Source organism: Felis catus, chromosome C1 (genome assembly GCF_018350175.1).
Source record: "Felis catus isolate Fca126 chromosome C1, F.catus_Fca126_mat1.0, whole genome shotgun sequence".
NCBI lineage: Eukaryota > Metazoa > Chordata > Mammalia > Carnivora > Felidae > Felis > Felis catus.
Window position 1 is genome coordinate 101,062,647 of NC_058375.1, and position 27,102 is coordinate 101,089,748.

At 42.4% G+C, this 27,102-nt stretch overlaps 1 protein-coding gene and 1 long non-coding RNA gene across 8 annotated transcripts in view; one reads left to right on the forward strand and one right to left on the reverse strand.

The window, feature by feature from the left end:
* Positions 1–27,102, reverse strand: part of SPAG17 (sperm associated antigen 17) — a 236,569-nt gene that overhangs the window by 178,580 nt on the left and 30,887 nt on the right. For all 7 annotated transcript variants that reach the window (XM_045033353.1, XM_045033351.1, XM_045033352.1 and 4 more), the window contains exons 2-3: positions 23,743–23,883; positions 23,047–23,130 (exon numbers count right to left, since the gene is read on the reverse strand). In XM_045033353.1, coding sequence (XP_044889288.1) covers positions 23,047–23,130; positions 23,743–23,883 — 225 coding nt within the window. The remainder of the gene's footprint in view (positions 1–23,046; positions 23,131–23,742; positions 23,884–27,102) is intronic.
* On the forward strand, positions 3,319–10,399 carry LOC123379030. The gene is made up of 3 exons (XR_006582954.1): positions 3,319–3,418; positions 8,443–8,589; positions 9,817–10,399. It is a non-coding gene; the product is annotated as an uncharacterized LOC123379030 (long non-coding RNA).

Sequence of the window (27,102 nt, forward strand, 5' to 3'; positions counted from 1 at the left end):
TTCAGAAGCAGCAATAACAAAATACATGGAAGGTAGAACAGATCTGTGCTTTCACGGGCATGTATAATTTGAAATGGGGTGGATTTTCCCAAAGGAGACGCGCATTTCGAACGTCTAATATGCCCATGTCAAAAAGCACAGGACTCTATTTTAGAAGCGTTTGTTGGAATTACTCTTCCAAAGCAGGATAATGCAAAGCTTCCCTCCTTTTTATTACAGAGTGATCGGGTTTTTGTATACCTACAAAATATATAAAGGCACATGAAGCTGAATGTGATAATATATGGAAGAATGATACAGAAAGTTCAGATGTGCCTTAGCTTATGTGTGTATTAGTAACATATGTTTCCATAATCATGGCAATCTTTTTTTTTTTTTTTTTTTTTTTTTTTTTGTAGATCAAGATCTTTTTCTTGGTCCCATAATGCTCCCACCTTGGTCCCATAATGCTCCGAAGTCATTCTTGGTTCTTTCAGCTTGTGATGAAAGCTACAACTGAACAAGCCTACAACATTTTCGAACCTTTCCTAAGGGAATTAGCTCTCATATCAGGATTATTGGTGACCAGGGTTTGTCTCCTCTAGGAGCTCAGACGTCAGATCCTTATCCTTACCTAACTCATCTAAACCCCCTCGCAGACCTCACAGAATACGTAGGGATGTAGGCATACAGCAGGCTCACTCATTCAATCAGGGTGGGAATGCTGTCTTCAGAGTTATTTCAAATGTTTTCAGCAATGATTGCAAAGCTGTAGGAATAGATGGCAAGCAGGAGTAGGTTCTCAGCCTAAGGAACGTGCAAATGGTCACATTGCACCCACCACGTACAGGTCAAGGATTGTGCTGCACTACATTTTATTTTGAGCTTCAGATATCCCAGCTCATTTAATTCTTGCCTTCTCTTCCAGGTGGGTCCTCTTATCACCCCATTTTATTGATAAAAAAAAGGGAGGCCTGGTGATCACGCGGCAAGTGAGTAGTAGAGACGGGATTTGAACCCAGACGATCTTCTTCCAGTCCTGCTCGCCATCGCCATATTCTGCGGCCTCACAGTAGGCCTTTTCACCCCTCCGCTGAAGTTCCTGGAGTCCCATCTAGTGCCTCAGCCTTTCCCCAGTCTCCGCACCCAATCCTCATCTTGGCTGGAGGGATGAAGGGCTTCTTAGCCCGAGGTTTTATGTTTAAATACTCTTGATATCTTATCTAGTGTTTCTTACTAGAAATAGCTGAGCTGCTTTTTTTTTTTCCTGAGACCTAGCGGGGACCTGAGGCTCAGAGTTCTCAGCCCTACTGGCTCTGGGGGGGGGGGGGCGGAATACACCACCCCAAAATATACCACTTTGGCATGAAGATTATTTTGAGCTCAAAGCGCTTAAAAAACAGCTGGTGCGAGAAGAACATTCTGACCTCCCCTTTTCTTGATTGTGGAAAACAGGAGATAAAAAGCTTCCGTGTGAAAGATGCCATCCCTATACCAGGGGAAATGAAACATTAGCATCATCAAGGATGAGAAGTTGAGACAGAGAATTCTCTACAAACAGGCCTTGTGAAAATAAATGCTCAATTTTCTTTAGCCTCCCCGCACCGTTTCCCTGCTTTTTCACATTGCCTCTCTGTTCAGTTGGATATAAAGGCCCACGGGTTTTGCCATTTTTTCGAGATCTTCATTTCCTTATGGGGGCTCCCTTGTCACATAAAACTGATGCACACGTGTATGTTTCTGTCTCCTGCTACTCTGGACAACGCCAATTTAATTGTCAGGCCCAGCTAAAAAGAACTCTAAGAGGGTAAAGGTGGCCAGTGACCTTCCCTCTGGCTCCATCAGTGTCTTGTCCCATAGCCTGAGTCCCGTAGAAAGTCAGAAACTCAGGCTGGCAGCCACCTCCACTTCCTAGCCTCTTCCTCGTTAAATCCTAAGTCCTTCTCCTGAAATCCTGCCTCAGTCTGAGTCCTGCCACTTCAGACCCTGCTAGTCATTGCCAGACCTACATATCTGGATATGGCTGGTCCCTGGACTTCCTGCGCCCGACACCACATTACACGCACGTGTCACTTGCCGTTTGGCTCAGATGCCACCTTCCACCTCCCAGGCTGAAGGTTGCTCGTTGCCCACCCATCATCCCCGCTTTCTTCCTGGGAGAATCTGACTTCTTTTCGGGGATTGACTCCTCTCCTATTTGGCCCATGTGCCTCAGGGCAACCACAGCTCCATGGGTGGACCTATTTGTACTGGAAGTAATCCCATCCCCTAGCCCCCTGCCCCACCCCCCCCGGCCCCAGCCCCATCAAGGATTGGTCCAGCATGAGCACACGATCTAGTTAAGGCCAGTGGGATGTGAGGAGTCTTATTCTGGGGCCACCAGATCTGTGGTGACAGAGCTTTGGAAAAAGGCTTGAAGAGCAGGTTGCTGTAGCCACCACCCTTCCCCCCACCCCCACCCTGGCCACCTCCCGGATACAGGAAGGGTCAGGGCACTGAGGGGGTGGGGCTGGAGCCTCGGCCGATGCTTACCCTGAGGCTTGCCTAGGCTCCTAGTTATACAAGCCGGTACATCCCCTTTGGTTTAAGCCAGTTTTAGTTCTATTTTCTCAAGTCAGAAGTAAGGTGACCAAGCTGCTATGGACATGGTGAGATTCAGACTTTCAAATTAAGAGACCTTAAAAAAAAAACAAAAAACAAAAAACCCACCAGGGATAATCCAGGTGTGTTTCCCAGCAGCACCCACATCAGCTGGAAACTTGTTAGACGTGCAGATTCGTGGGTTCCACCCCAGAACTACCGAACCCACAACTGCGGGAGGGGCCCCACAGTCTGTTTTAGCAGGCTCTCAGGTGATTTCGAGGAACCACTGCTTCATCCATGGTTTCCTCTGTGGCCTTTTCATGCCAGTGTCTTTAAGCCACATGTTGGCAGTTTCACCGTTGAGTCCCTTGTTAACTCTCAGTTTGCCTCAGATTTAAATTATTTATTTATTTATTTATTTTTTAAATTTTGCACACATGAGAGAGCACTAGTGGAGTAGGGGCAGAGAGGAAGGGAGAGAGAGAATCCCAAGCAGGCTCCATGCTGTCAGCGCAGAGCCCCATGTGGGGCTCGAACTCACAAATCGTGAGATCATGACCTGGGCCGGAACCAAGAGTTGGACACTTAACTGACTGAGCCACCCGGGCGCCCCTTATCTATCTATCTATCTATCTATCTATCTATCTATCTATCTATCTTTCTTTTCTTCTTTCTTTCTCTTTCTTTTTCTTTCTTTCTTTCTTTCTTTCTTTCTTTCTTTCTTTCTTTCTTTCTTTCTTTCTTTCTTTCTTTCTTTCTTTCTCTCTTTCAATATAGAGACACCAAGTTGGCCACTTGAGAAGACAGCGTGCAGGGAGATTTCTGCTAATGTCCTGCTGGGTGAAGAATGCCTTTGGTATGTCAGCACTTTCCACTTTCCCCCAGAGTACTCTGTTTCCTCACAGTTATGGGAAAGCTGTTATGCTTTTCCAGCGTGGTTGCTGGTGGTGTTCTTCAGGGCTCGTGTTGTCTCCTAGCTTTCAATCTATCCCAAACCTGTCCCACAAAGAGGGCTTGTTTTTCAGTGTCTCTGTCCCTCCCTCATGTCCTTGACTCATTAGTTAGAGAGGAAGCATAGAGGATATGGGTGGCTCCTGGCTGGCTACTGGCAGCACCCTTTATGAGCAAATGGATGCTACATAGTTTTCCGTAAGCTCCAGAATCCCTGGGACCCTCATTAAAGATTCAGATTGCCCAGGATCTACCCCCCCAAATTACCAAATCAACCTCTGGAGGCGAGGGCCTGGGGGTAGGAAATTTTAACAAGCATTCTAGGGATTCCTAAGAATCCTGGAGTTTAAGAACTGGGACCAAGGTCATGTATATGCTAAACATGAGAATCATGGACAGAGGAGTTCCCCAGGGTGTGGTATTCTCAGAGCTAACACTAAAAAAGTCCCTGGCACCAAGGACAGTTGGTCACCCTAAGAAAGCACGTTCGAGGCAAGCCATCTTGAAACTGTCTGGTATAGCAGTAGAGCGTCATTGGTCTGGTTTTATCCTTTGATCTGCTTTCCTCAGTCCTAGCTCATCAACTGATGACCTTCTCAGAGCCTCATGGTCACGCTAAAGTCTGAGTCCGTCTGTCTGAGGCAGGGAGGCTATTGGCTTTCCCTCTAACAGGTATCATTTGACATGGTTATTCATCTCAGAGTCAGGAACCAGTAACCTAACATCAGACATTCATGGGGCACCGAGAGGTGGTCCCTTGCTCAAGGGCACTGGTGTTTAATGGTGGTATTGATCTTTATATATGGCATCATGATTCTAGAGTCTGCAGAGGGTTATCTGCTTCTCATTTCTAGAATTGGCTAGCATTTTCTCCTGAACTCCACTGGAGTCTGAACCGCACCACCAAGGAGTTATGAGCGAGACTGCCAGTTTAGAACACTCCCTTCAGATTTCCCTTCCGTAGGCTCCGACTCTGAGCCCCACGCTCCCACTGCCTGCTGGAGGTGTTGTTCCAAACCCTCCCGGGAGCTCCAGATCAACTCCTATGCGATCTGAGCCCACCTCTGGTCGCATTCCTCTTCTAGCACTCCTTTCCAGCCACTGTCTTCTTGGTGTCCGGCCACTATGCATCAGAACCTTCTCGCACATGCTATTTCCCCTGCCTGGGAGGCTCCTCCTCAGATATCCACAAAACTCACCTCCCTTGGGTTTTTTATTCAAGGGTTTCCTTCTCAATTTTATCTTCTCTGACCACCATGTTTAAATTAGAAAACTTCCTTCTACTGTCCACACTCCCAACACTCTATGCTTCTTTTTCTCCAGAGCATTTATTACCATCTCATATAATACATGCTTTATCTTTTCTCTTATTTCCCCTTCCCATAAGGGCATCAGTTTTTATCTATTTTTCCCCCACTGATCAGAAATCAAAGCCTAGAACATAATAAATGTTTAGCAAATAATTACTGTACGGATTAAATCAGATGGTCATTGTGAACCATGTTTTACAATGCTTAATTGCAAATTTCACCACTACCTGGAGCCCCTACTATCATGAGTCACCCATGCTTGGATCTTCCTGTTGACCTGGATCAAGTCTGAGTTAACTTGGGCCTTCTGGAGGGTGCATTGCCAATGCTGTTTACCCTTCCTCAGAGACCTGTTCTAGAAACAGACTGTTCTGGTGATGCAATCCCAGTCATGTCCCTTCCTAATCATCCAGCTGTTGAGATGGAGCCATTCTTGGTTAGGAATTACTTGGCTCACACTTTAAGGATCCACCCTGTCACTCACCTATCTGATATTTTACAGAGCACCCCCTACATTCCCCATGCTAGAGATCTAGAGACAAAAGCAGCAGCCTCTGCCCATAACGAGCTCTCAGTCGAGGCGGGAAGGCCCACTACAGTGTGCACAGAGCACATCCTATGGCATCCTGTGCCCTACCCAGTGATGGAGGTGAGAGAAGGTGTGCTGGCCCATGGGAGGGCACCTCCTCTAAACTGGGAGAGATAGCAAAGGTTTCCTGTAGGTGTCACTCCTCAGGAAGTTTTGAAGGATCAGTGGGAGTGACTGATTGAGCCTGGGCAGTGCGAAATGGGGGAGGAGGGAAGGAAAGAGGAAGGGTGGGATCCCAGACAGAACAACGACGGAGGCCAGAGAGAGTCCCATATTCAGGAAACTAGAAAGTGGCTGGGAGCATGGTACAGGTGATGGGGGGTTGGGGGAAGACAGAAGTGGCAGAGGGGTGGGCAAAGGGGGAGGACTAAGGGAAAGTTGACACTGGCGAGGACACCAGGAACTTGAATGACATATTAAAGGGATTTGGATTTAATCCTGAAAGTAATGAGACACAGAGAGTTTTGAGCAGGTAAGAGACATGATCAAATGTGTAGAGGTCTCCTTGTGAGTCTTGGCATTTTATTTTTCTTCAGTGAGTCATCATATGTAGCAAAAAACCCCAGGCTTTAGTGGAGGTCTTGGTAACCCATGGCAAACTTCAAGATGCTTTGAATGCATATTTCAGAGTTTACATTCTGGACCTTCCCCCTCCAGCTTTAACTGTCATCTGCTTCTGACACTAGAGGCTCGCATGTTTACCAGAGGTATTCTCATTTGCTCAGAGGCTACGGACAAAGCCCAGGGCGGGGAAGCAGCACCATCTACCTTGAAAAGCAAGGGAATTAGCAGAGCATGAACATGTTCTGGCCCCTTCCAGGTCACTGTTACTTTGGCAAAACTCAACAGATTGCCATTTGGATATCCGGGCCTTTGGATGTTTACAAAGGCAGGGGCCTTTGATGGCATGTTCCTCTGTCCCTCCAGCGCTCAGAATAGCACCAGCACAAGCATTCGAAATGAAAGATAGAATGAATAGGACAAATGGATGACTGGGCAGTGCAGAGGAGTGAGGAAGGGTGAGAATAAGTGGAGCCGCAGTTCAGTTCTGTGTGTCCGGCAAGGGGCGTCCAGAGTAAGATGGAGAGTTCCTTGCGGGGGATGATGGCCCCTTTCCTGGCTCTGTGGGCAACATGGGGACAGAGGGAGGCTGCATTTCTCCAAGGGCAAGCTCAGAAGTGCCTGGATGCTAGGACAGAAGATGTGTTCCTGGACTTGCCTGAAGATACCCCTGATCACCATCACCATGGCTGGGATCTGGAATTGGCATTTTTAATGAGCCCTCCAGATGATTTTGAGGCATGGAACTTTGAGCACCTCATACAAGGAGGCAAGCAGAGGATGGAAATTGGAATGGCTCACACCAAAGAGCCTCCCGGGTCAACCTTTCCCAGACTTCCTACCTGAGATCACTCCCCCTGGGTCCCGCTTCTAATATCTGCCGACCCCTCTCCTGTGCCTTCATTAGCAATCTGGCACATGTGTGTCCTTCTCCTGTGGTGACCTTGAGTTTGTACAGGGCTTGGGTGATGGCTTCTTTCTTTTATCCCTCACAGCACCTGAAATCTGTTTGGAAATCACTTAGAGCAAATATTCCCCATTCTGAATTTAGACAATAGAGGGTCCCCTCCCACTATCAGAAGATATCTGAAAATAGAATTACATAATCATTTCATTCTGATGAATTCCATACTCACAAAACATAGCCAATAAAAACACAATTAAGTGTCTGACGTTACGATTTTTGCTTATCAAACAGACTAAGATAAAAAATACCATGTTGAAGAGGGTGTGGTTCAGCTGGAACTGTTAGAAGGAATGTAAATTGGCACAAATTGTCTCGAATGCATTTTGACAGTACGTGTCAAGAGCTTTAAAAAGATTGATATATTTTGACTCAGTAATTCCACTTCTTGAAATTTTGCATAAGGAAACAATCAGAGTCGTAACTGTTGGTAAACAGTCTAAATTTAGCAAAAGCAGAAAAGGGGGAGTGGTTAAGTGAATTATTGAATAGAGATATGCTTTCTATTATACAGACGCTGAATATGGAGTTAGAGAAAGGCTCATGTCATAATATGAGAAAAGGATATGATAGAAAGCATATATAATATCATCCCCATTTTTAAAAAGAAGGCTACATCTCTGAATGATGGAATATTCTATAGATAATTTTCAATTCCGTACTCCCTCCCTGCTGTTATGTGGACTAATGCTTTCCCTACATTGTCCAGATTTTCTACAATTAAACTGCATTGCCTTTATGATAGAACAGCTGGTAAAGTATATACACAATGCAAATGCTATACGGCAGTGGACTGTTTTTAACCATGCCACCCCTCCAGCCTCCCACAGAATGCTCCCTCCCGCACACTGACACTAACATCTCTACCTCTCATACTACTTCCCAGCTCAGAATTCCTCAGGGGCCCCCACACCTTCACGATAAACTACACACACTTCTCAGCGGGGAATGCCAAGCCCTGGGTGACCTGTCCTTGATGCACCTGTCTAGTCTCTCTCTCTCCTGGCTGCTCCTTCGACTTCAGTTATAGTTCCTTGGTCATGCTGTGGCATCCTAGGTCTGCATGATTTTGTTCTGTTTTTTAAATGTTTACTTATTTATTTTGAGTGAGAGAGAGAGAGAGAGAGAGTGCAAGTGGGGGAGGGGCAGAGAGAGAGAGAGAGAGAGAATTCCAAGCAGGTTCCACACTGTCCCAGAGCTCAATCCCATGAACCCTATGATCATGACCTAAGCCAAAATCAAGAGTTAGTTGGATGCTTAACCGGCTGAGCCACCCAGGCGCCCCAGGTCTGCATGATTTTGAAGGAGCTGATTCCTTTACCTAGAATTCCCACTCCTTCCTCACTTGGTCGATTCCCCATTCGGCTTTCAAGCTCTTTTCCTAAAGCCTTTCCCTCAAAATTTTCGGAAGATTTAGGCATTGTTCTGTGCACTCATCACACTTTTTTAAACTTCCTTTTTACCATATGGTAATAGAATTGCTCATTTCCGTATCTGTTTTCCAGGTTGAAGGCTGGCATTAACTCTGTGACAGGTGCATGGTGAACAATGGATAAAGTGCATACGCTGAATGAAAGAATCAGCACCCAAGTCACACAGACCTTCACAGGCATTGTACAGGTTGTGCCTTGTAAAAGGGTCCCCTGCAACAGGTGAGTGTGGGCTGACACCCAGCCGGAACCTCGTCTCACCAAGCCAGTGTGCTCAAAGACCGGGAAAGCAAATAAGTGAGTGGCTCGAGGTCGCTAATTTAGAAAGCGGTGTCCTGGACAATGCCTAATGTGCCAAAGAGACTGTGGGTATAGGAGAGGGTTCATTCATTCATGTACCCATTACACAAACGTTTGTTGTGTGCCACCAATGTGTTCGAATCAGTGGTTTTGGTCTCCAAATGTATCTCTGGCCACGTACAAGACTATCTTCCAGGAAGGGGAAAATTATTAGAACTCCTGATTCAATGCATTTTTATCTCTTCCTTTTCAATTTGTATTTTTGAGGATGTTCAACGATGTTGTATTCTTACACACTTTTACCTCTTTCTCTCTGTACACATACACCCACACTGTATACGGAATAATTGCTCAATTTTTTTTAACTGATAGGATATGTGATCACAATAGTTTAGGGTGGCTAGCCTAGAGCACTGGGGTTTTAGTGAGGCATAACACATGACTTCTCATGCTCATGCCCACCCACAATATAACTTAGCGAGATGGATTTTGCCTAGGAGAATCCAAGAAGACTTCATAAAAGAGACGGAATTTGAACAGGGTTATTTGGCTAATAAATGGAAACATCTAAGTCTCAACTTTACATAATTCTATTCACTTTGCACTTACCAGCAGAGGAGTATAACGTGAATGGAGTGTCATAATGGCTAGAGTTAGTACAAAACTGTAAAGAAATACAGCCATGTGTGCTCAGCTACGGAGCAAAGTAGAAATCCTAGACTTCACAGTCACTTCATAATGCCTATCCAATTCTACCGCCACTTTTTATCAAGTCTCAGAAAACCCCTAAATCCCAAGGGCTTCTAGAGAAAATTCTAAGTTAACTTCCACCAATTCATGTTTTTATTTCCCCTATCTAATTTGGCTTATTGTTGTGTTTTAGAGCTTTGCGCAAAGCAGTCAGTATTCTAGCTGGGAGATGTTTGTTGCCTGGACAAGGATGTGAATGCCTGATAAAACCTAACTCAAATTTCTGAGGCTGAATGTGTGCCTGCAGAAGCCTGCATTTGGCACAGTGCTTTTAGAAACGTTAGGACAAGGGGAAACACTTCCTCAGGAATGCCACTCGAACAAACTCCTAGAGCTTGCTTTTTTGTCTAGGTGAGTCACTAAGTGGATTACACTTAACCATCATCTCCTTGACTACAGGGGCTGTGTCTCCAGGAACTTGAAGTTAACAGAGTGATCCTTGAATTTGGAGTCAGAATGTCTGGGTCCCAACGCGGGGCTCTGCCGTTACTAGCTGCCTCCTGGCGGTGGGGCAAGTCACTTAACATCTTTGAGACTCTCCCCATCTGCCACCTGAGAAGAGTCAGATGTTAAGTCCACCTCACAAGGCTGTTGTCGGGATCGGATCTGACATGGCGCGTGAAAGGATTTTGTACTCAAAGAGGCATTTTCCAAATGTGAGCTGTTGTTATTCTTGCCTTCTTTAAGGGTCGCAGCAAAGAACATTGCCTGTTTGAGAAAATGTCATCTTCCATCCAACGGTGATTCATAAAAGACAGACTCCCTGACCAAATGGATGTGGAAGAGGTGTAGTTCCAACAAACTCAATCATGGTTATGCAGAAATTGCTTCTGGGGACGGTGGGTGACTCTTGTCCCATTCCCGGAAGTCTTGGACCTTGCCGAGCCCGTCCCCTGCACTCCCTGTGCAGGGACATCCCCCCCCCCCCAGGGTCCAGCTTTTATCTCCGATAAATAAAGGCATGCTGATGGGATAACGGATGTAAGGGGTTAACAGCCTGAAAATGCAGTTTCATTTCATTTAAACTGGGGTTTTATGGACACTGTGCCTGAACTCAACAGGCGGCTGTGGGGGCTATTTTTGGACAGGCAGGACTTCCAGCACCTCTTAAATCACATCACACGGCAATTGCCTACTCCACCTACACACAGGGCGGGCCTGCGTACATAAAACAGGACGCTGGCCGGGGGTGAGAGCGAAAACGTCTTTCCCTCATCTGATGACTAATCCTTGTCTCTGCTTTCAGAAAGGGAAAGCACCAGACACAGACCTTACCAATGGAATACATTTTCCTTTGCTGACTCCAAAACAGGGGGAAAAGGACTGTGTGTGTGTGTGTGTGTGTGTGTGTGTGTGTGTGTGAGTGTGTGTGTGTGTTCCCCCACTGATTGAGGAATCCTGAAATGAACTTCTATAGGAAACCTCTGACAATGTTCTGTGGATGATTTCGCACAGGGAATTGAAACAAGTTGGCAGGAAGAAGAATTCTTTCTGCATAATTCAAAGCAGACATGTTACTGGGGGAAAAGCAAATCAGAAATTTGCTGTCAGTCCTTGAAATTTTATTAGTTACAAAAAGTCATATATTAGCCCCCTGCATTAAATCCAGATAGGATCTATCCTTTGCTTTTTTCAGGGATATTCCTCACGTGAATCTCTGAGCGCACAGGACAGCACCGCCTCCTCACAGAGGCCAGTGGTGGTGGCCTGTGATAAAGTCACATGTTATCAGACTCTGCTCTGCTTCTCTGTAGCTCCCGAGATAAATAAAAGGATAATATTAAAAGATTTCAGAATCACTAAAATACTTGGCTATTCTTTCTGACAAATAAGATAATCTAATTAAAGATTTCTCGATGAATGAGTGAGGCCAGAGGGAGTCTGTCTTTTTACATAAATTCTTTTTTTTTTTTTCGGTGTAAATTCTTGATAAAGGCTAATCAGAATCAGGGTAATGATAAACTTAATAGTTTGGGAGTGTGGGGGGCAGTACAGGGCACTATGCAGGGCATTTCTGGTCACCATCACAGTTCTATAGATTTCAAATGCTTATGCACATTATAATCCAAGTAACTATGAAGTTGAAATACGAAAGTTTTAAAGGGAGGGGTTTATTGAACAACTTCCCTTTTTCTTGGTAAGGATTTTTATAGGATTGGTTTCCTATGTTTCAAAATGCTAAATTTGCAATGACATATATTTTATACATTTCTTGAAGTAATACAGAGGACATGTTGTTCGGAACTTACATGATCTTGCTACTTAACGAGGTTTGAGGGCTGTTTTTGGCTGATGGTGTTTGCAAAACAGAAGAATGGGAGCATTTTTAATATGTAAATATCTATCTGAAATTCATTCACTCAGATATTCATTGAGTATTTAATACGCACAGTAGCTTTTCAAGAAATATAAATGAATTTCTAATAGTGAATTCTTGCCCCTTTAGTTTGGCATTTCTTCTTCCTTTCCTTGCAACCAAAGATCGAGGAAAGAGTAAGAGTTTCAGAAATAGAAGTCATATTAAAGACACGTAGAAACATGAAAATTGTTACCATACTTCAATTCCAGCAATACTTTCTCTGCCTCTAAGGGAACAGGCTTTCTGTATCTTTGTTGCATCTTGGACTATTTTGGTGTGTCCTACCCTCCTGCTCTCCTCTTTCCAAAATACCCCGTCTAGGGGACCATTACCCTTTTGGTTGGAAGTTGTGAACAATAAGTAGTGTCAGCCACAGGGCTCAATGAAGAACAGACTCAGTTGTAACCGGGGATTCAATATGTAACTCTCACATCAGACTGGCTACAAGGTATTAAAATGAAATAGCAGGAAACAAATACGTTGTTTACACAATTACCCACGACGAGCTCCGGAGGTCAGAGACGGGGTTCAGTTCGATCTTGTGTCCGTTACCCAGCGTACAACAAAAACTCGGTCAATGTCTGCTGAGTGAGCAGAGGGCTAGTGCAGGGTGATGTGAGAGACTGACAGAGAGGAAAATTCAAAAGGAAGAGGGATGGATTGAGGGGATTCCGGGGCATTGGTTTCTCAAACTCTCTTGGAGCTTATTTATAGCAAACAAATATTGACATCACAAATCACACACATACAAGCACAGCTGTAAACCACTGGGCTGACAGCCACAGGTAGGAAACCACTATGGGGGACATGGAACCCATCCAGGGAGGATGGAAGGGCCGGGAACTGCTGGTACCCGGGAGCACTGCCGAGATGGGCTGTGCTCTACTGGCCTCGTTGCCTCTACGAGGGACCCTCACCAGCCCCGCCGGAAGAAGCGAGCTCTTCAGACCAAAAGCACTTCTTCCACACTGACTACGCACCATCACCAAGCTAGGCATGTGAGGACACGAAAAGGGAAAGAAGACTCAAACATCTGCTTTCCTTTTTGATATCTCCTTCCTAGATATCTCTCCTACACTATCCCAAATGGTCCTTTCAAACTTCCCCAAAATTTAATCTCCAATTTTCTCTATATCAGAAGGTATTTCCGCGCAGTTTCCCAAGCCAGGACTTTGGAGTCTCTTCTGATGCGTACTTGTCCCTCACCCCTCACCTCTCACATTGGGGCCTGCTGCCGAGCCTTCCCCCTAAACGTACCTCCAATCTGTCTGCACTCTCTGTCTCCACCTGGATACTTCCAGGGTCTCCTAAGCGTTTTCTTCACCCCCACATTTGCTTCCTGGCCCATCCCAATTTGGCCCTCACTTAGCAGTGGGAAAACTTTTTTTTTAATTTTTATTTTTTTAAAATATACTTTACTGTCAAATTGGTTTCCATACAACACCCCATTGTATCCCAACAAGTGCCTTCCTCCATGCCCAAAGCAATCTACGCACTCAATGCAATCCCAATCAAAATTGCACCAGCATTCTTCTCAAAGCTAGAACAAACAATTCTAAAATTTGTATGGAACCATAAAAGACTCCGAAGAGCCAAAGTAATATTGAAGAAGAAAACCAAAATGGGAGGCATCACAATCCCAGACTTCAGCCTCTACTCAGTCAGGGAAAACAGTTCTTTTAAAAAGAACTCAAGATTGTGTCACTTTCCCCCTTTAAAGGGCTTTATGGCTTCCCATTTCCTATGAGGTAAAAATGCAAACTCTTTCCTAACGAGGACCCAATAGTGCCCGAAGGTCCAACCTTTGCTCCTCTCTACCTCACATTCCAGGTTCCAGGCTCAGTGGCCTCTTGATCGTCTTTTTTTTTTTTTTTTCAATATATGAAATTTATTGTCAAATTGGTTTCCATACAACACCCAGTGCTCATCCCAAAAGGTGCCCTCCTCAATACCCATCTAACGGGCCAACATCTTTCCTTTCCCTTTTCTGCCTCAGGTTCTTTGCATCTGCTTCCCACTCTGCCTGAATATTCTCCCCTACTCTTTCCAGTTGGCTCCTTTTTGTCTCCCAGCTCATCTCCAATCAGTCTAAAGCATTTTCTCTGATCTGAAGCAATGGTCCCAGTTTATAATCATGCATACATTTGTTTGCTTGTTTGAGCTTTGCTTAATTGCTGCCTTTATTTGGATGTAAACTGTGCGAGGGCAGGGAATTATATCTGTTTTATTCACCAAGGCAAACTCAGTCATAGATTTGGTGCATAATAGACGCTCAAATATTTGTGGAATACATGAAAATGAAGCATTTCCTAAACCTTGGTCATTGAACATCCCTTGATGATTTAGCCAAAGCTGGGTACCACCTGTATTATGCAGCTAATATTTTCCTCTAAACTTTAAAGCAAGTAAAAAAAAAAAATTGAGCTCTCTCCTAAGCCACGGAGTTGGGGATTTTGTAAGTCAGTATTCCATTTTTATTTTTAATGTACATTAAAATATATGTTTAACAAAATACAAATTTTGTATCTATAAACTGTCTAAAATTGTCTTGTAATACAAGACAATACAAGACAATACAAAATTGTCTTGAAAATACAAGAATCAACAAGAAATTCTTAATGAGTGAGGCTTGCTTTCTGTTGGGTGTGGAGTGGAGCCCTGGACTATGAATCAGGAGGACTGACACTCATTTTAGCTCTGGCTGGCGACAGGGAACAAATCATTTAAGGTTCCTATGTTTCCATGTTCCCATTTATACTACGGAGATACTACTGGCTATTTGGTTCAGCTCACATGAAGGTGTGAAGATATAATGAAAGAGTCTTGAAATCCTTCTTTTTATCTACATGTGAGATTTTGTTATTATAATTATTATTTTAGAAATGGTTACTACTGCTGTTTATTCCTCAGGGTGTTCAGTCATATTTATCCCTTACATGACATAACAAAGAAGAAGAATGTGTATTAGTTTCCATCATGGCCACAGAGACTAGTATAATGGAATAACCCAAATACCCTTTGATTTTTTTTTAATGTTTATGTATTTTTGAGACAGAGAGAGACACAGAGCACGAACGTGGGAGGAACAGAGAGAGAGGGGGACACAGAATCCAAAGCTGGCTACAGGCTCTGAGCTGTCAGCACAGAGCCCGACGCGGGGCTCGAACTCACGAACCGTGAGATCGTGACCTGAGCCGAAGTCTGACGCTCAATCAACGGAGCCACCCAGGCGCCCCAACCCAAATACCCTTTGACCATTAGTTTGCCTTTTTTTTCTCTTCATTCACCTAGTGATTAACTTACCTTGTATTAATTGTATTCCACTTGCTGAAAACATGCTCATAATTTGCATACCAAAGTTATGGCATAGCGGCATTATTCGCAATAGCCAGGAGATGGAGGCAACCCAAGAGCCCACCCATGGTTGAATGGATGAGTGAAATATTATACACACATACCATGGAATATTATTCAGCTCTGGATAACTCTGACATATCCAACAGTATGAATGGACTTTGAAGACATTATGTGAAGTGAAATAAGCCAGTTACAAGAAGACAAATGCTACGTGATTCTACTTCTATGAGGCATCTGTAGTTGTCCAACTCATAGAAAAAAAAAAAAAAGTAGACTGATGGCCGTCAGGGCCTAGGGGAAGTGGGGAAGGGGGAGATGTTTACTGGATATAAAGTTTCGGTTCTGTAAGATGAAAGGTTGTGGAGACTGGTTGCACAACAATGTGAGTACATTGAGCTCCACTAAACTGTGCACTTAGAAATAATTAAGATGGTAAATGTGATGTTATGTGTTTTTCACTGTAATAAAATTAAAAATAAAACACCCCGCTCACAGATGTTTCTAGTTCTTTCATGCTTCCTGAAGTCCAAAACTCCAACATTCACGATGACTGAGAATAGAAATAAAAAAAAAAAAAAAAAAAAACAAAAACGATACTAGCTACACTTTAATGGACACTTACTGTAGGACAGGGACTATGCTACGTATTTTATATTTGCGATCTCATTTTATCACCACTACAGCTCGGTGAGGCGGATACCACCATGGATGCTGAGTTTACAGAGGAAAAAACAGGTACAACAGAGTTAGAGGAACTTGCCCGAGATCCCATAGCCAGTAGGTGGTGGAATCAGAGCATGAGCCCAGGCAGACTGGTTTGGATCAGCGCATCTAACCAGTAAGTACATGTCTCACCAAGCTAGCAGAAGGCACTCTGGGAGATGAAATTCACTCTCACTAAATCGTGTAGGATTTCAGACAGGTCCCTTTCTTTCCACACCTTTATCTCTAATGCATATATATGTATTAACTTCCCTCTCAATTCCCATCCTTCCATCCTCCCTCTCCCAAAGGAAAGACTTAGTCACCTTTACCATATAAATCTAAACTGTAAGAATTAGAAGTCCCAGTTGCTCCAAACATTTGGGCAGGAGCTACTCATCAGTGTGGCTCAAAAAAAAAAAAAAAAAAAAAAAAAGGACTAAAATTGTTTGGCAGCTTTGTCACATACAGATACACCAGTGTTTTTGCCCGAGCAGCAGGAAGAGCAGTAAACATATCACAGAATGACTGAGAGCTTTAGAGCTTAATTCTAATTGCTAACAGTAGCTCGTATTCAAGAAATGTTAAACCGCAACAACCACTTGCAGAATCTCAACTATTTATCCTCGATTTTTATGTGATACAAGCAGAGGGGACAGAGGCTTCTGAGTCACTGAGTTACTCAACCTGTCTGAGGCTCCACTTTCACCATTTGTAAGTACCTCCTGGCAGGCTGTTGAGAAGATTAGGTTAGCTAATACATGTGAAGCACCAAGCACATGAGACTTGGAATAAACGAAGGCGTCAATAAATCATAACTATTATTATTGCCATATATAAAGGCAGATTATTCACAGTCTTAGGTACAGGACTAGAATGATATAGTCTTTCTGATTCCCTCCCTGACATCCTTCCAATCATGGTGGGCGTGGAATGTAGAGTGTTGGGGAAGTTCCAGAATCCATCCCGGCTAAGACTGTGATGGCTGCCCTTCACACCAGCTGAACCTTGCTTTGTTCTTGTGGCTTCTTCTCCAGTGAGATCTATGTCCTGGAATTCTCGACTGGATTCTTGTCTTGTCTGGAAGTTCTCCCATGGACCGAAGGTCCTACCTGCGTCTCTATCACTTAGATGGCCCTTGGATGGTGTATGTTTCCTGCTGCTGAATCCCAGGGGCCTCAGCTTCTGATTCCACTCCTCACCAGGGACTACTACTTGCCCCCTCCTGGAACGCGTGGGCCTGGCCAGCCGCCTGTGCCCCAGGGTGGAAAAGAGCTGGGGGGCATGATTCGGATGCTTTCCAACGCCTTTGCCTGAGTTGTGCTTTTCTTTGAAAACAGAACTCTAGGTTTCCGATCTGAGAGGCAAATATATTCACTCCCTAGGAGCCCATTCCTGAGGCAATGGAGGCCATGAACTTCCACCCCCTCACTGACTAGCCTGGACTAAACTTTCTCCGCTGGGCCGCTCTGGCCTTCTCCAGGACTGTAGAGGCCCGGGGTTGTTAACACATTTGACGGCTCCTTTTCCCATCTTGACAAAATTCATTTGGTTGTGACTCTTCATAACTCTTTCCCCTACAACCATTTCTAACACTGTGACTTCTCGTCATTTTCCCTTCTTCGGGCGAGAAATGCCTCCAAAGCCCAGATTTTGGCACAGTAACTCCCCAGATTGTTTTTATAGTCCCAATGTAGTACTTCTTTGTTACAGCTCAATATTCCTAAATTTTGTTCCAAGTCTTTATTTTACATTTATAAATATCAGGTTGTATTAATTGGTTCCAGCTTTAAAAATGTTCCATCAGAGGTTATTTTCTACTATTTTGATAGCGGTTTCGAAACTCGGGGCACCGAGGCCCTGATGTGGGCCACGTTCTGCAAGCGTCCCTCAAGGACTGGCGTGGAACGGAAAAGATACGCAGATCCTGGGCCTCGCTGTATTCTTTGAAGACTGTACTGGCCATAATAGCTTCAAAGAATTTCAACAAGTTCCTAAGACACGACCTTCCCTTTCCGAAAACCACGCTGGCCAGGCTTGCCTTAATCAAGCTGTGCTTTTCTAAGCATCTTTTTACTTGATCTCCTGCAGCAGTTTTTAATACTTTCCCTACAAGTGAAGTTAAACTAACTGGCCTGTAATTTCCTGGTGTATCCCTAAGCTCTATGAAATAACGGCATTAGGTTGGCTACCTTCCAATTCTTCCTGAATTTTTTTGTTTTGTTTTAAAACGCAGGATTGAAAAGGCCAGAGAATGCTTCCTGACTCTCTTTTCCTTCGTTTCTTCCATGACATACTGCTTTCTGTTCCCAGTAGAGCTGCCATTTTAATAACTTCAAACCTCTTAAATGTTTTCACATATTATTTGTTTCTATCTCTGAAGCATGAGTTTTCCATTTTTCATTCTGACAAGGGTCACCCCCCCCCCCCCCAAAATAAGGGCTTCCAATTCCATTGAATAGACTGTTAATTTGAAGCACTGTCAAAGGAATGAGTTTCCTATTAGAAATGTGGACAAGGGAGGCAACTCGATTATAATTAAGTCTGTGTTCTTACTTGTGAATTATTATGAATACGCGTTCGGGAAAGAGCCGAAGAATATATCTACACACATAGAAATAGGAACCAACAAAATGAAATTATTACCTCTGGGGATACTAATCCAATATACCAGCGAACTATCTTAAAAACGTGATGAAACTAATTAGATCTTTATGTATAAAATTTGCAACCCATATATTTTTTAACTGCATTTGATTCATTACTTTCAAATCTAACATCAGAAACAAATCTTTCCATATTTAATGATCTCCCAGAATGATCTCCCAATAGAAAAGCCCATAAAAATATGTTAATTAAAACCTATGAGTTAAAAAATAAGGTCTTATTATTTTTTTTTACTGATAGGAGTAAAGAGGAAGACTAATAATTATTTGTGTTCATAAAATCGCACTGTATTACATAATCTTGCAAATTGTCCAGGATCTTTGTTGTATAGAATTGATCAATTTTTAAAATAAGCCAATCACCAACTAGGTCATAAATACTTTTATTCTTTATAGATACTTTTTTTGTTTCAGCAAACTTTTGTGTTTTTTAAAAAATTTTGTGGTGACCTCATTTGTTTTTTCCGAATAAGTCATACAGGCAGGCAAACACTGGATGTGTGGATGGATGCTCATTTCTAGGTAGAAGGTATGATATTCACCATCACAAAATAAAGACACCCATGGGATGGAACCTAAAACTTTTTAGACAGTTTACCCAGATTTCAGAGAAGTTAAAAAAAAAAAACAAACCTGTCCAATTGGTAGGTTTTTTTTCTTCCTAATTTATCAAAGTCACAAAGTCAAAGTCCAAAATTTGTGCATCTCTTATAATGCACACATACTGTGTCTCAGATTTAATTGCAGGTGGGAGAATCTTTGCAGGTATGCATAGACCTCTCTCAGAGGGAACACTGCACCTAGCTTTGAATGATCCTTAATATTTTCCTCTTTGTTTTGGTCGGGACTGAATAAACCTGCAAATGAACAAGTCAGATTCTCTATGTGGGCCATAAAACAGACACATGCAGCCAAATATTTGTGCACATTTAGTAAACAAATTTAAGCCCAAGAGTGTATCTTAAAGCATGGATTCTATGGAGTGTTTGAAATATTTCCTCATAGATATCCATATTCAGGATTTTAAAGTTGTAATTCAAATACGTATAGGATTTCCCTTTCCTACTGAGTATATCTTATACCATCTAATTACAAATTTAGCACATATTCACTCTTCTCCCTCTCCTATGCCTTTACTTATGTCAAGACCGCCAGGACCTACTATCCGAGGGTGGACAGATTTGAGTCCAGTGGAAAAGTACCAGGTTTGTGGTAAAGAGGAACAACCTGAGGCTATGTACTTAACTATGGCCAAATTCAAGTTCTTCACTATTCTAATTAGTAAACTTCCTACCTTCTCTCTGCCTCCATCTCCCCATCTATAAAATGGGGATATTTACATTTCCTTTTAGAATTGTGATATGGGTTCATTGGAATAATATATGTTCAAGATCAAAATTAGCCACGCTTGCTTTCCCTCCCAACGCCACCTTCTCCACAAGGCTCCTCTAGATCTCACCCATCACCCCACAGTAGCTAATGGTAAGCTCATCTTCCTTTGAATGCCCATGACACTTCATCTGTCTCTCAGGGACTTCGATGCACTGTATTGTTCACTCTTTTAATAAACATTTGTTGACCATTTATTGTGTGTTAGGATATATTTTTCCCCCTTCTCCCCATAACTAATCCTTAAGCTTCTTGAAGTTACAGTCTTTATAATATTCATCTCTCCCCACCACCCATTGTCTAGATAGTGTTTAAACCCCTAGTGTTGAACAAGAATGTAGTTGTTAATTGTTTGGTATTTGGTAAAATGCCACTATTTGGTAAAACTGGTCATTATATAATACAGACAATATCTGTATATCCATTTTCATAGAAGTCCGCATCCTCAAATAGGATTACAAGCTAGAAAGTATGTTCGTATGTAAGGCCAATGCATGGGATCATCATCATTTTCATCATCATTATTAAATAATGATATTAAATAATAATAGACTACTACTATAATAAAGTAATAGCTAACATCCCTGAGACTATGCACAAAGGTGAATATTTTCCCATTCCCATACGAGTCCTTAGAATAGTTCCTGATAGAGCAGAACATGGTTTCCGACAGGAGATGGTGAACGAACAAATGGGCTGTAGCTATGTCTCTGTGGAATTACATTAGCACAAATCTAAGCACATTTTCAAAGAACTGTGGTTTATAAATAAAGACTCTCTCATATATACAATACTATGGCTCGATGAACTCTAAAGTTTCAGGGGAAATTACACAATTTCAAAATGAGGCTGTGTGTACACAACACCAAGCCATCCAAGTGAAAGCCTGAGCAAATCACTTAGGAATGTGGTCTTTGCTGGCCCAGACATCGCAAGTCGTTATTGGAAATATGTAATGTGGTTCTGACGCTATTTTACTACTCATGGATGAACTGCACTGTGGTGACATTTCACTTTAATTTGCTGCTCCTAATTGACTGCAGGCAAGGAAACCAGAAAGCCAAACTGGTCAGCACCATGTTTAAAGTGAGAACAACTAGGCTCGGATTTAAGGCCAATGAGGGTATGCTACCAATAGAAGTAAATGTAAGTGGATGGTCTTCATAGTGTCTACCTTGAGTTCTCCTTCCAAAATGGAGGAGACACAACTCTATGGATATCACATGTCACATAAGTGATTTTCTTAGGTGACCTTTTCTTCCCCATTGCTGAGTTTCTTTTGAGAAAAAACTCCCCAAAGAGGCTCCTGGGGAGCTGACCTGTGCCATGTGTCCTAGTTGCTACAGATTGTGCAAGACTTCAAGCAGAAATAGACTCATAAGCCTCAAACACAAGTCCCAAAAGAGTTTGGCTTCTGCGCCTCTTTCATGGTCACCGCTCACAACTACCTTAGAGTTCTCAGTTGACACGGCCTGCAGCTCCTCAATTCACTTGGGGTGAGGTACCAAGTGGCAGAGTTTCTGAACATGTCCTAAGCGTGAAGGGACTGAGATTGGAAATGTGCCCTCTTCTCCTGATGTGCATTCTGTCCTCGGCTGACGCTGATCAAGAGCCTGAATTTGTTTCATGTTCTATATCTGTTTTTACTGAAGCAATTGGAGTTGATGCATGTCTGGTATACCCAAGGGCCAATCTCTGTGGTGCTCATTCTCCCTTCCCTTTTCTTCTGGAACCATTCAGAAAAGGGTATGTGTGGGGGTGTGGGAGGCTTAGTGCCCAAATGCTCCACTGGAAGAATGTGGCAGAGCCAGATGTGAAATGGACCTCCCCTGAGTGAAGGATTCACAACCCAGAGCCACAGCACATATTGGAGAGGAATGGCTTTCTAACTGAACTCTGGATTTGTAACATTGTGCTATCCCACATCCAAGTCAAAATGTCTGTCCAGATTAGACATCAAAACTGGCCTGTTATCATCTCTGATTTTTACTGAGCATCTTTGAAGAAGAAAGAGTCCTTTGGGGGCTAATTGGTCCCAGGCCTGAGAATTGGACATGGTTTTCTATGGCTACTTCAGAAGAAAACTTCCAATATTTTAAATCCAGGTATCACATAATGCTTCAACTGGAGCACGCACATCCAGAGCATCATAAAAAGAGGGGAAACGTGCGTTGTTTGACTCCAACAGCACAGAATCAGTTTTTCGTGATAGTAAGAGTAGTATGGCAAGAGTTAATGTTGTAAAATCCACTGTACTGTCAAGCGTAAATAAATCCAATGAAACTTGTTCAGATAGTACTCAGGCAATACTAAAGCGGCCATTAGGAAATCATCCAAGACCTGAGACACATAAAAACTTTATTAGATCACTGAAATAAAGTGCAAACAAGTTTGTCTCAGAAAGATCCAAAAATCTTTATGCTTTCAGTCTGACGAGCCATAAAACAGTGCCTGACAAATTTTAAGTGATATTCTAATTAATCACTGGATTTTTATAGCTTCTCGTAAGCTGTAAGTTCGATATTAACAAGGCAGCAGGAGAGGAAATCCCCTTGTACTGAGCATGAGTTCTAAGTCTTTGCATAAACCCAGTGGTCACCCAGGCCAGACTTTTGTGTTAAGCATCTGCTAGGGATAGAATGGACCATTAATCTAAAAATTATCATTATTTCATGTTGGTCGAAGTAGGATGGAAGTGTGCCCAAATTTCACAAACTGATGGAAAATTGTAACAGCTGTGTCTCTGTCTTGTACAGGAAACACATTCTGGGGCATTTTTACATTGTTCCTTTGGTGAAACTAATATTTTGTAATACACTAATAATACAGCTCCCTTTAATATCATCACACACTTAATAATTACCATGAAAAAGTATGACCCAACTCTCTTGAATATAAAAACTTCTGATTTACAATCTTCAATTGGATGCAGGGATGGTGTCGACAATCTAGAACAATTTTATTCCTAGAGAGGGATTTTGTTAGAATGGAGGCAGATTTTTTTAAGTGTCTGCCCTCAGGCAGCTCCAATGAGGACCCAGAACTTGCTTTCAAAGAATGAATTAAAAACTTCTTAAAAAGTGACTATCAGATCACCACTTCATTTCTCATTTTCTAAAAATTACAAAACTCTTTTCAGTAAAGATGTTCACCTACCTCATAATATAAGGGAGCACTATTGCCTACAGGTTTCTTTGCTTTCTTAGACGTAGTTCCAAGAAGGGCATTTGATTCATTGATCTGTAAGAAAATCAAATTCATCTATGACGAACAAGAGAAGCGTACTTAAACAATAGTTAGGTATATGTAAATTTCAAATACTTAGGTGACTTGAAGGGTTGAGAAACCTAGCAAGGAAGAGATATTCATTAATTAAGTAAAAAATTTATAGTCACTTTGGTAAAGCTGTTAGTAGTTACAGGCATATGTGCCACCTGCCAGGACTTTCCTATGTTGTCATTCCTCTCTGACCTCTGACAGCTAGCCTTCTCTGTAGACTTAATTCTTCTGGCTTGTTATGGACTTTGCTAGAACAGTAAATAGTTTAGTCTTTTATTATTCAATCTTTTATTAAATAGATAATTCCTCAAAGAGCCTAGCAGGGAGTCTGGTATGGCTACAGAGGTTTGGTCAAATGAATGCGTGTAGAAAGGGCAATATTCATGGGCCTAAACTAATTCTTCCCGATTAAACAGTTCACATTGATTCTAGCTAAATTTTGTTTGAAAGAATCCGCCCAAATTTACCCAACAGCCCAAGAATAGGAAAGTCTTATTTAGTTTATTACTTTATTCTGTTATTTTAGGCAAAAAAAAAGTCTTTGAGGGGCTTAGAGGTGCAAGGGACAGGTACCTGCTGTAGAATGTCTTGCCATGATACGATACTGAAGAATTTGCGCTGAGGGACCTGGACGGCAAGAGTCAATGCTCGGATGGGAAGATCGTCCTCAATCCGGTTTCCGACTACAAAAGCGATGGAGCCCTTCCAATCATTCTGTTCAAAAAAAACCAGAAGGACTTAAATGATAAATACTCCTGGGTAGGTTTTGCGTCTAAGGCTTCCACCAAAAAAAACAAGGTAATTTTCACTTTAAGCCCTACCTTAAAGGTAAGCGTTGAGCATATATAGTGTGTATAAATTTCTGACTTAAGTGGCCGCAAGGCGGCAGTGTTGCACCAAATTTCATGTAACTCGACCAAAAAAAAATCATTTTCTTTTGAAACTAGACCTTTTATTTTAAGGCAGACAACTTTTTAAAAATGGCATGCTTTCACAAGAATGCTGTCTAAGAGTAATTTGGTATTAGGAAGAAATAGGTCGTTTCATGTTACAAATATATATTAAGAAATAATCTTGAAAGCAGAAATCTTTGTTTTCTTCCCTGGTACATCCTAAGAGTATAAATAGCGCTAGGAGCATAGTAGGAACTCAATAAACTCTTGTTGAATATTAGGTAACATTGAATGAGTTGGCAAATGGGCTTTTATATGGGGTAAAAATTTAATCCCTGAAGTTTTGGTAAAGCACGGAACTAGAACAACAGCTTTTCCTCCTCATGTAACACGAGAATCTCATTGCTAATTCACAAACGAGTACTTCCCCCCACTCCCAGACATAGGCTAAAATATCACACTCGGACATGAAATTTGCATCAAATAATTTAAAGAGATGTTACTAAATGTTACAATATTCTTATTCAGTAATCCCTTTCTCTGTCTATTATAATGATAAATTCTCTTGAGAAGAAGCAACTGGCTGGAGAGTAAGAATGGAATTCACTGAATTACCCGCTGTGCGGTGCTGGGTGTCAAGGTCAGGCACACCAGGTCTAGTGCTTTTGCACACTCACAATCCTATGGGGAGATGGAAGAAGCAAACTTGATAAAGACATTTGGAAAGAGAGATAAATAATAAAGGGGGGCACACTAACCTCGTGTCTTCTCTAGGCCTTACTTCCCCCATTTATAAAATAAAGGAGTTCCGACAGGGCAATACCTAACGTCCCTCTAGCTCTGCTCTAGAAATCTGATTCAAAAAGAGTAAAACTTCTTGTTGATGGATTCCAAAACAACGTCTACGATGAGGTGAAAGGATATTACACAAATTTAATGAATTGCATAATTTTCTGTGGTGCTCTGTGGTTTCTGTCCAGTCCTTGGTCAGGGTGATGACAGAACTAGGGTTTAGGAGGGAGAAAAGACCTCAGTGCAAATTTTTCTTTAGCATCGAATAATCAGTATCCTTAAAGGTCTCTTACTTCTCTCCACAGAAACTTACTAACTACCTAACAAAACCCACCAATGTTGCATTCAGAACAAAAACCACACACGAAAGCAGAAAAATGTGTACTTTACCTACAAAGTACGTGCGTGTGTGTGCATATGTACATGTAGGTGTGGCTCGATCTGTTTGCCTCTGTTATATTGGGTTTAAGACCTTATTCGTTTGTTTGCTAATTCACCACAGGAAGACTGAGCATCTGTTTGTTTTTTTTTTTTTTAAATATTCTGATTTTCAAAGTAGGTATGACATTTATAATGTATTCTTTTGACAAAAAAAAAAAATTCCACTATCACCAAATGACCTTTCCCGCATTGGATGCCTTTCTTATCTCTTGTCTGCTCCCCCAGTCAACACTGCAACTAGAATCATTAAAGAAGGAAAATCTCTTTTATTCTCACAAGAAAGTACACGGTTCCTGAACAGGCAATACCCCCAGCTTCCTGTCAGTTATACTTCCTGACACTGAAGATTTTAATGACCACCTCTACCTTATCCCCTCCCCAGGGCAGATGTCCTCGCCAATATTTGAAAGCTGATGGGGACAAGGAAGGACTGCCGCTCCACTCTTTGGGGGACGATTCAGAAAGAGGGCATCATGGTACACCGTCTAGTCACCATCTACCCATTAGTATCAGGGGTCAAAGGCAGGTGTTGACTATTTCAGACCAGAAAAAAATAAGGGAGGAGGAGGAGGAAGGAACTAACAACTATTGAAATCTGCCATGTGCCAGGCATATGTTATCTCATTGAATCCCTGAGTAATCCCTTTAAATAGGTGCACTAATACTTTATAGGTGGAAAAACAGAGACCCAACGAAGTGAAACAACTTGTTCAAGGTCATTTTGGCACAGAGACCACATACATGGCTTACAATTTTGTGATCATTTTGAAACGGTTCTGAGAGCAAGTCTTTGGGGTCAGAATGCCTTTCCATAATCCTTAAATTGCACCTAATGGCTACCTCATTCATAGTAAACATAATAGATGAAGATTTATATCACATGTTAAAGTGTGTAAAAACCTTCAAAAATAGATGATGTAGCAAATCCTTAAGACATCTTAAGATTACTTTTTTTTTTTTTTTGAATCGATGATAGTTTTACAAAGGCTCAAAGAGGTTAAGGAAATTTCCTAAGCTTGTCTCTCTCCAAGCCGAGTGTTCTTTACTTTGCCCTGGATGCACCTTAACACGAGATCTGTTCCTCTGATTCATGGCACTATGCTGAAAATTCTGGGCCCGGTCTCTCCACTGGGAGGGGTCTGGAGAGTCCAGCTGAAACTCCCATTTTTCTCATCTGCACTCGCTAGCCCACCAAACTCCTGCTCCCGGAATAGGATCTGTTTGGAAAAATGGGGCCCATGAAGGACTTTATCTGAGTCATGGATTAGTGTCTAATCACATTGCCAGAACCCAGGTAAGCATGAAATGGACTGATCAGACAGTAATAATGCAAATCAAGAATGTCTGCAGAGAAGGATGCACTCACTAGCGTGCTGCACTAGGGGGCAGCGACATGTCAGGAAATGCACAATATTCAACTAATGAAAAGCAAGTTATTGCCCTGGGGTCTAATTAGGAAGAATCCTTAAATGAACAATGCTCTGTGGAGATCATTTCTGAATCTTTCTCTTGGGACTTCAGGATAACTGTAGATTACAAATTTCCATGAGCTGGCAGCAGTTTTAGAAATAGGAAATTGTTTTGGAAAAAATGGGACACAGATTTGGTAAAAAGCTGTTCAAAACACCCCTCCACCCGTATTCCCCCCCTGCCCGCCAACATGCCGTTAAACACAGTCCTTAAATTTGGGTTCACAGGGCACCAAGAGAAATTGAGTACAGAGAAAACAAATGTTGACAGACCATAGGGGAGAAATGAACACATAGCACGCACTCTGGTGAGTTCTGACCAACGGCCACCGTAGGAG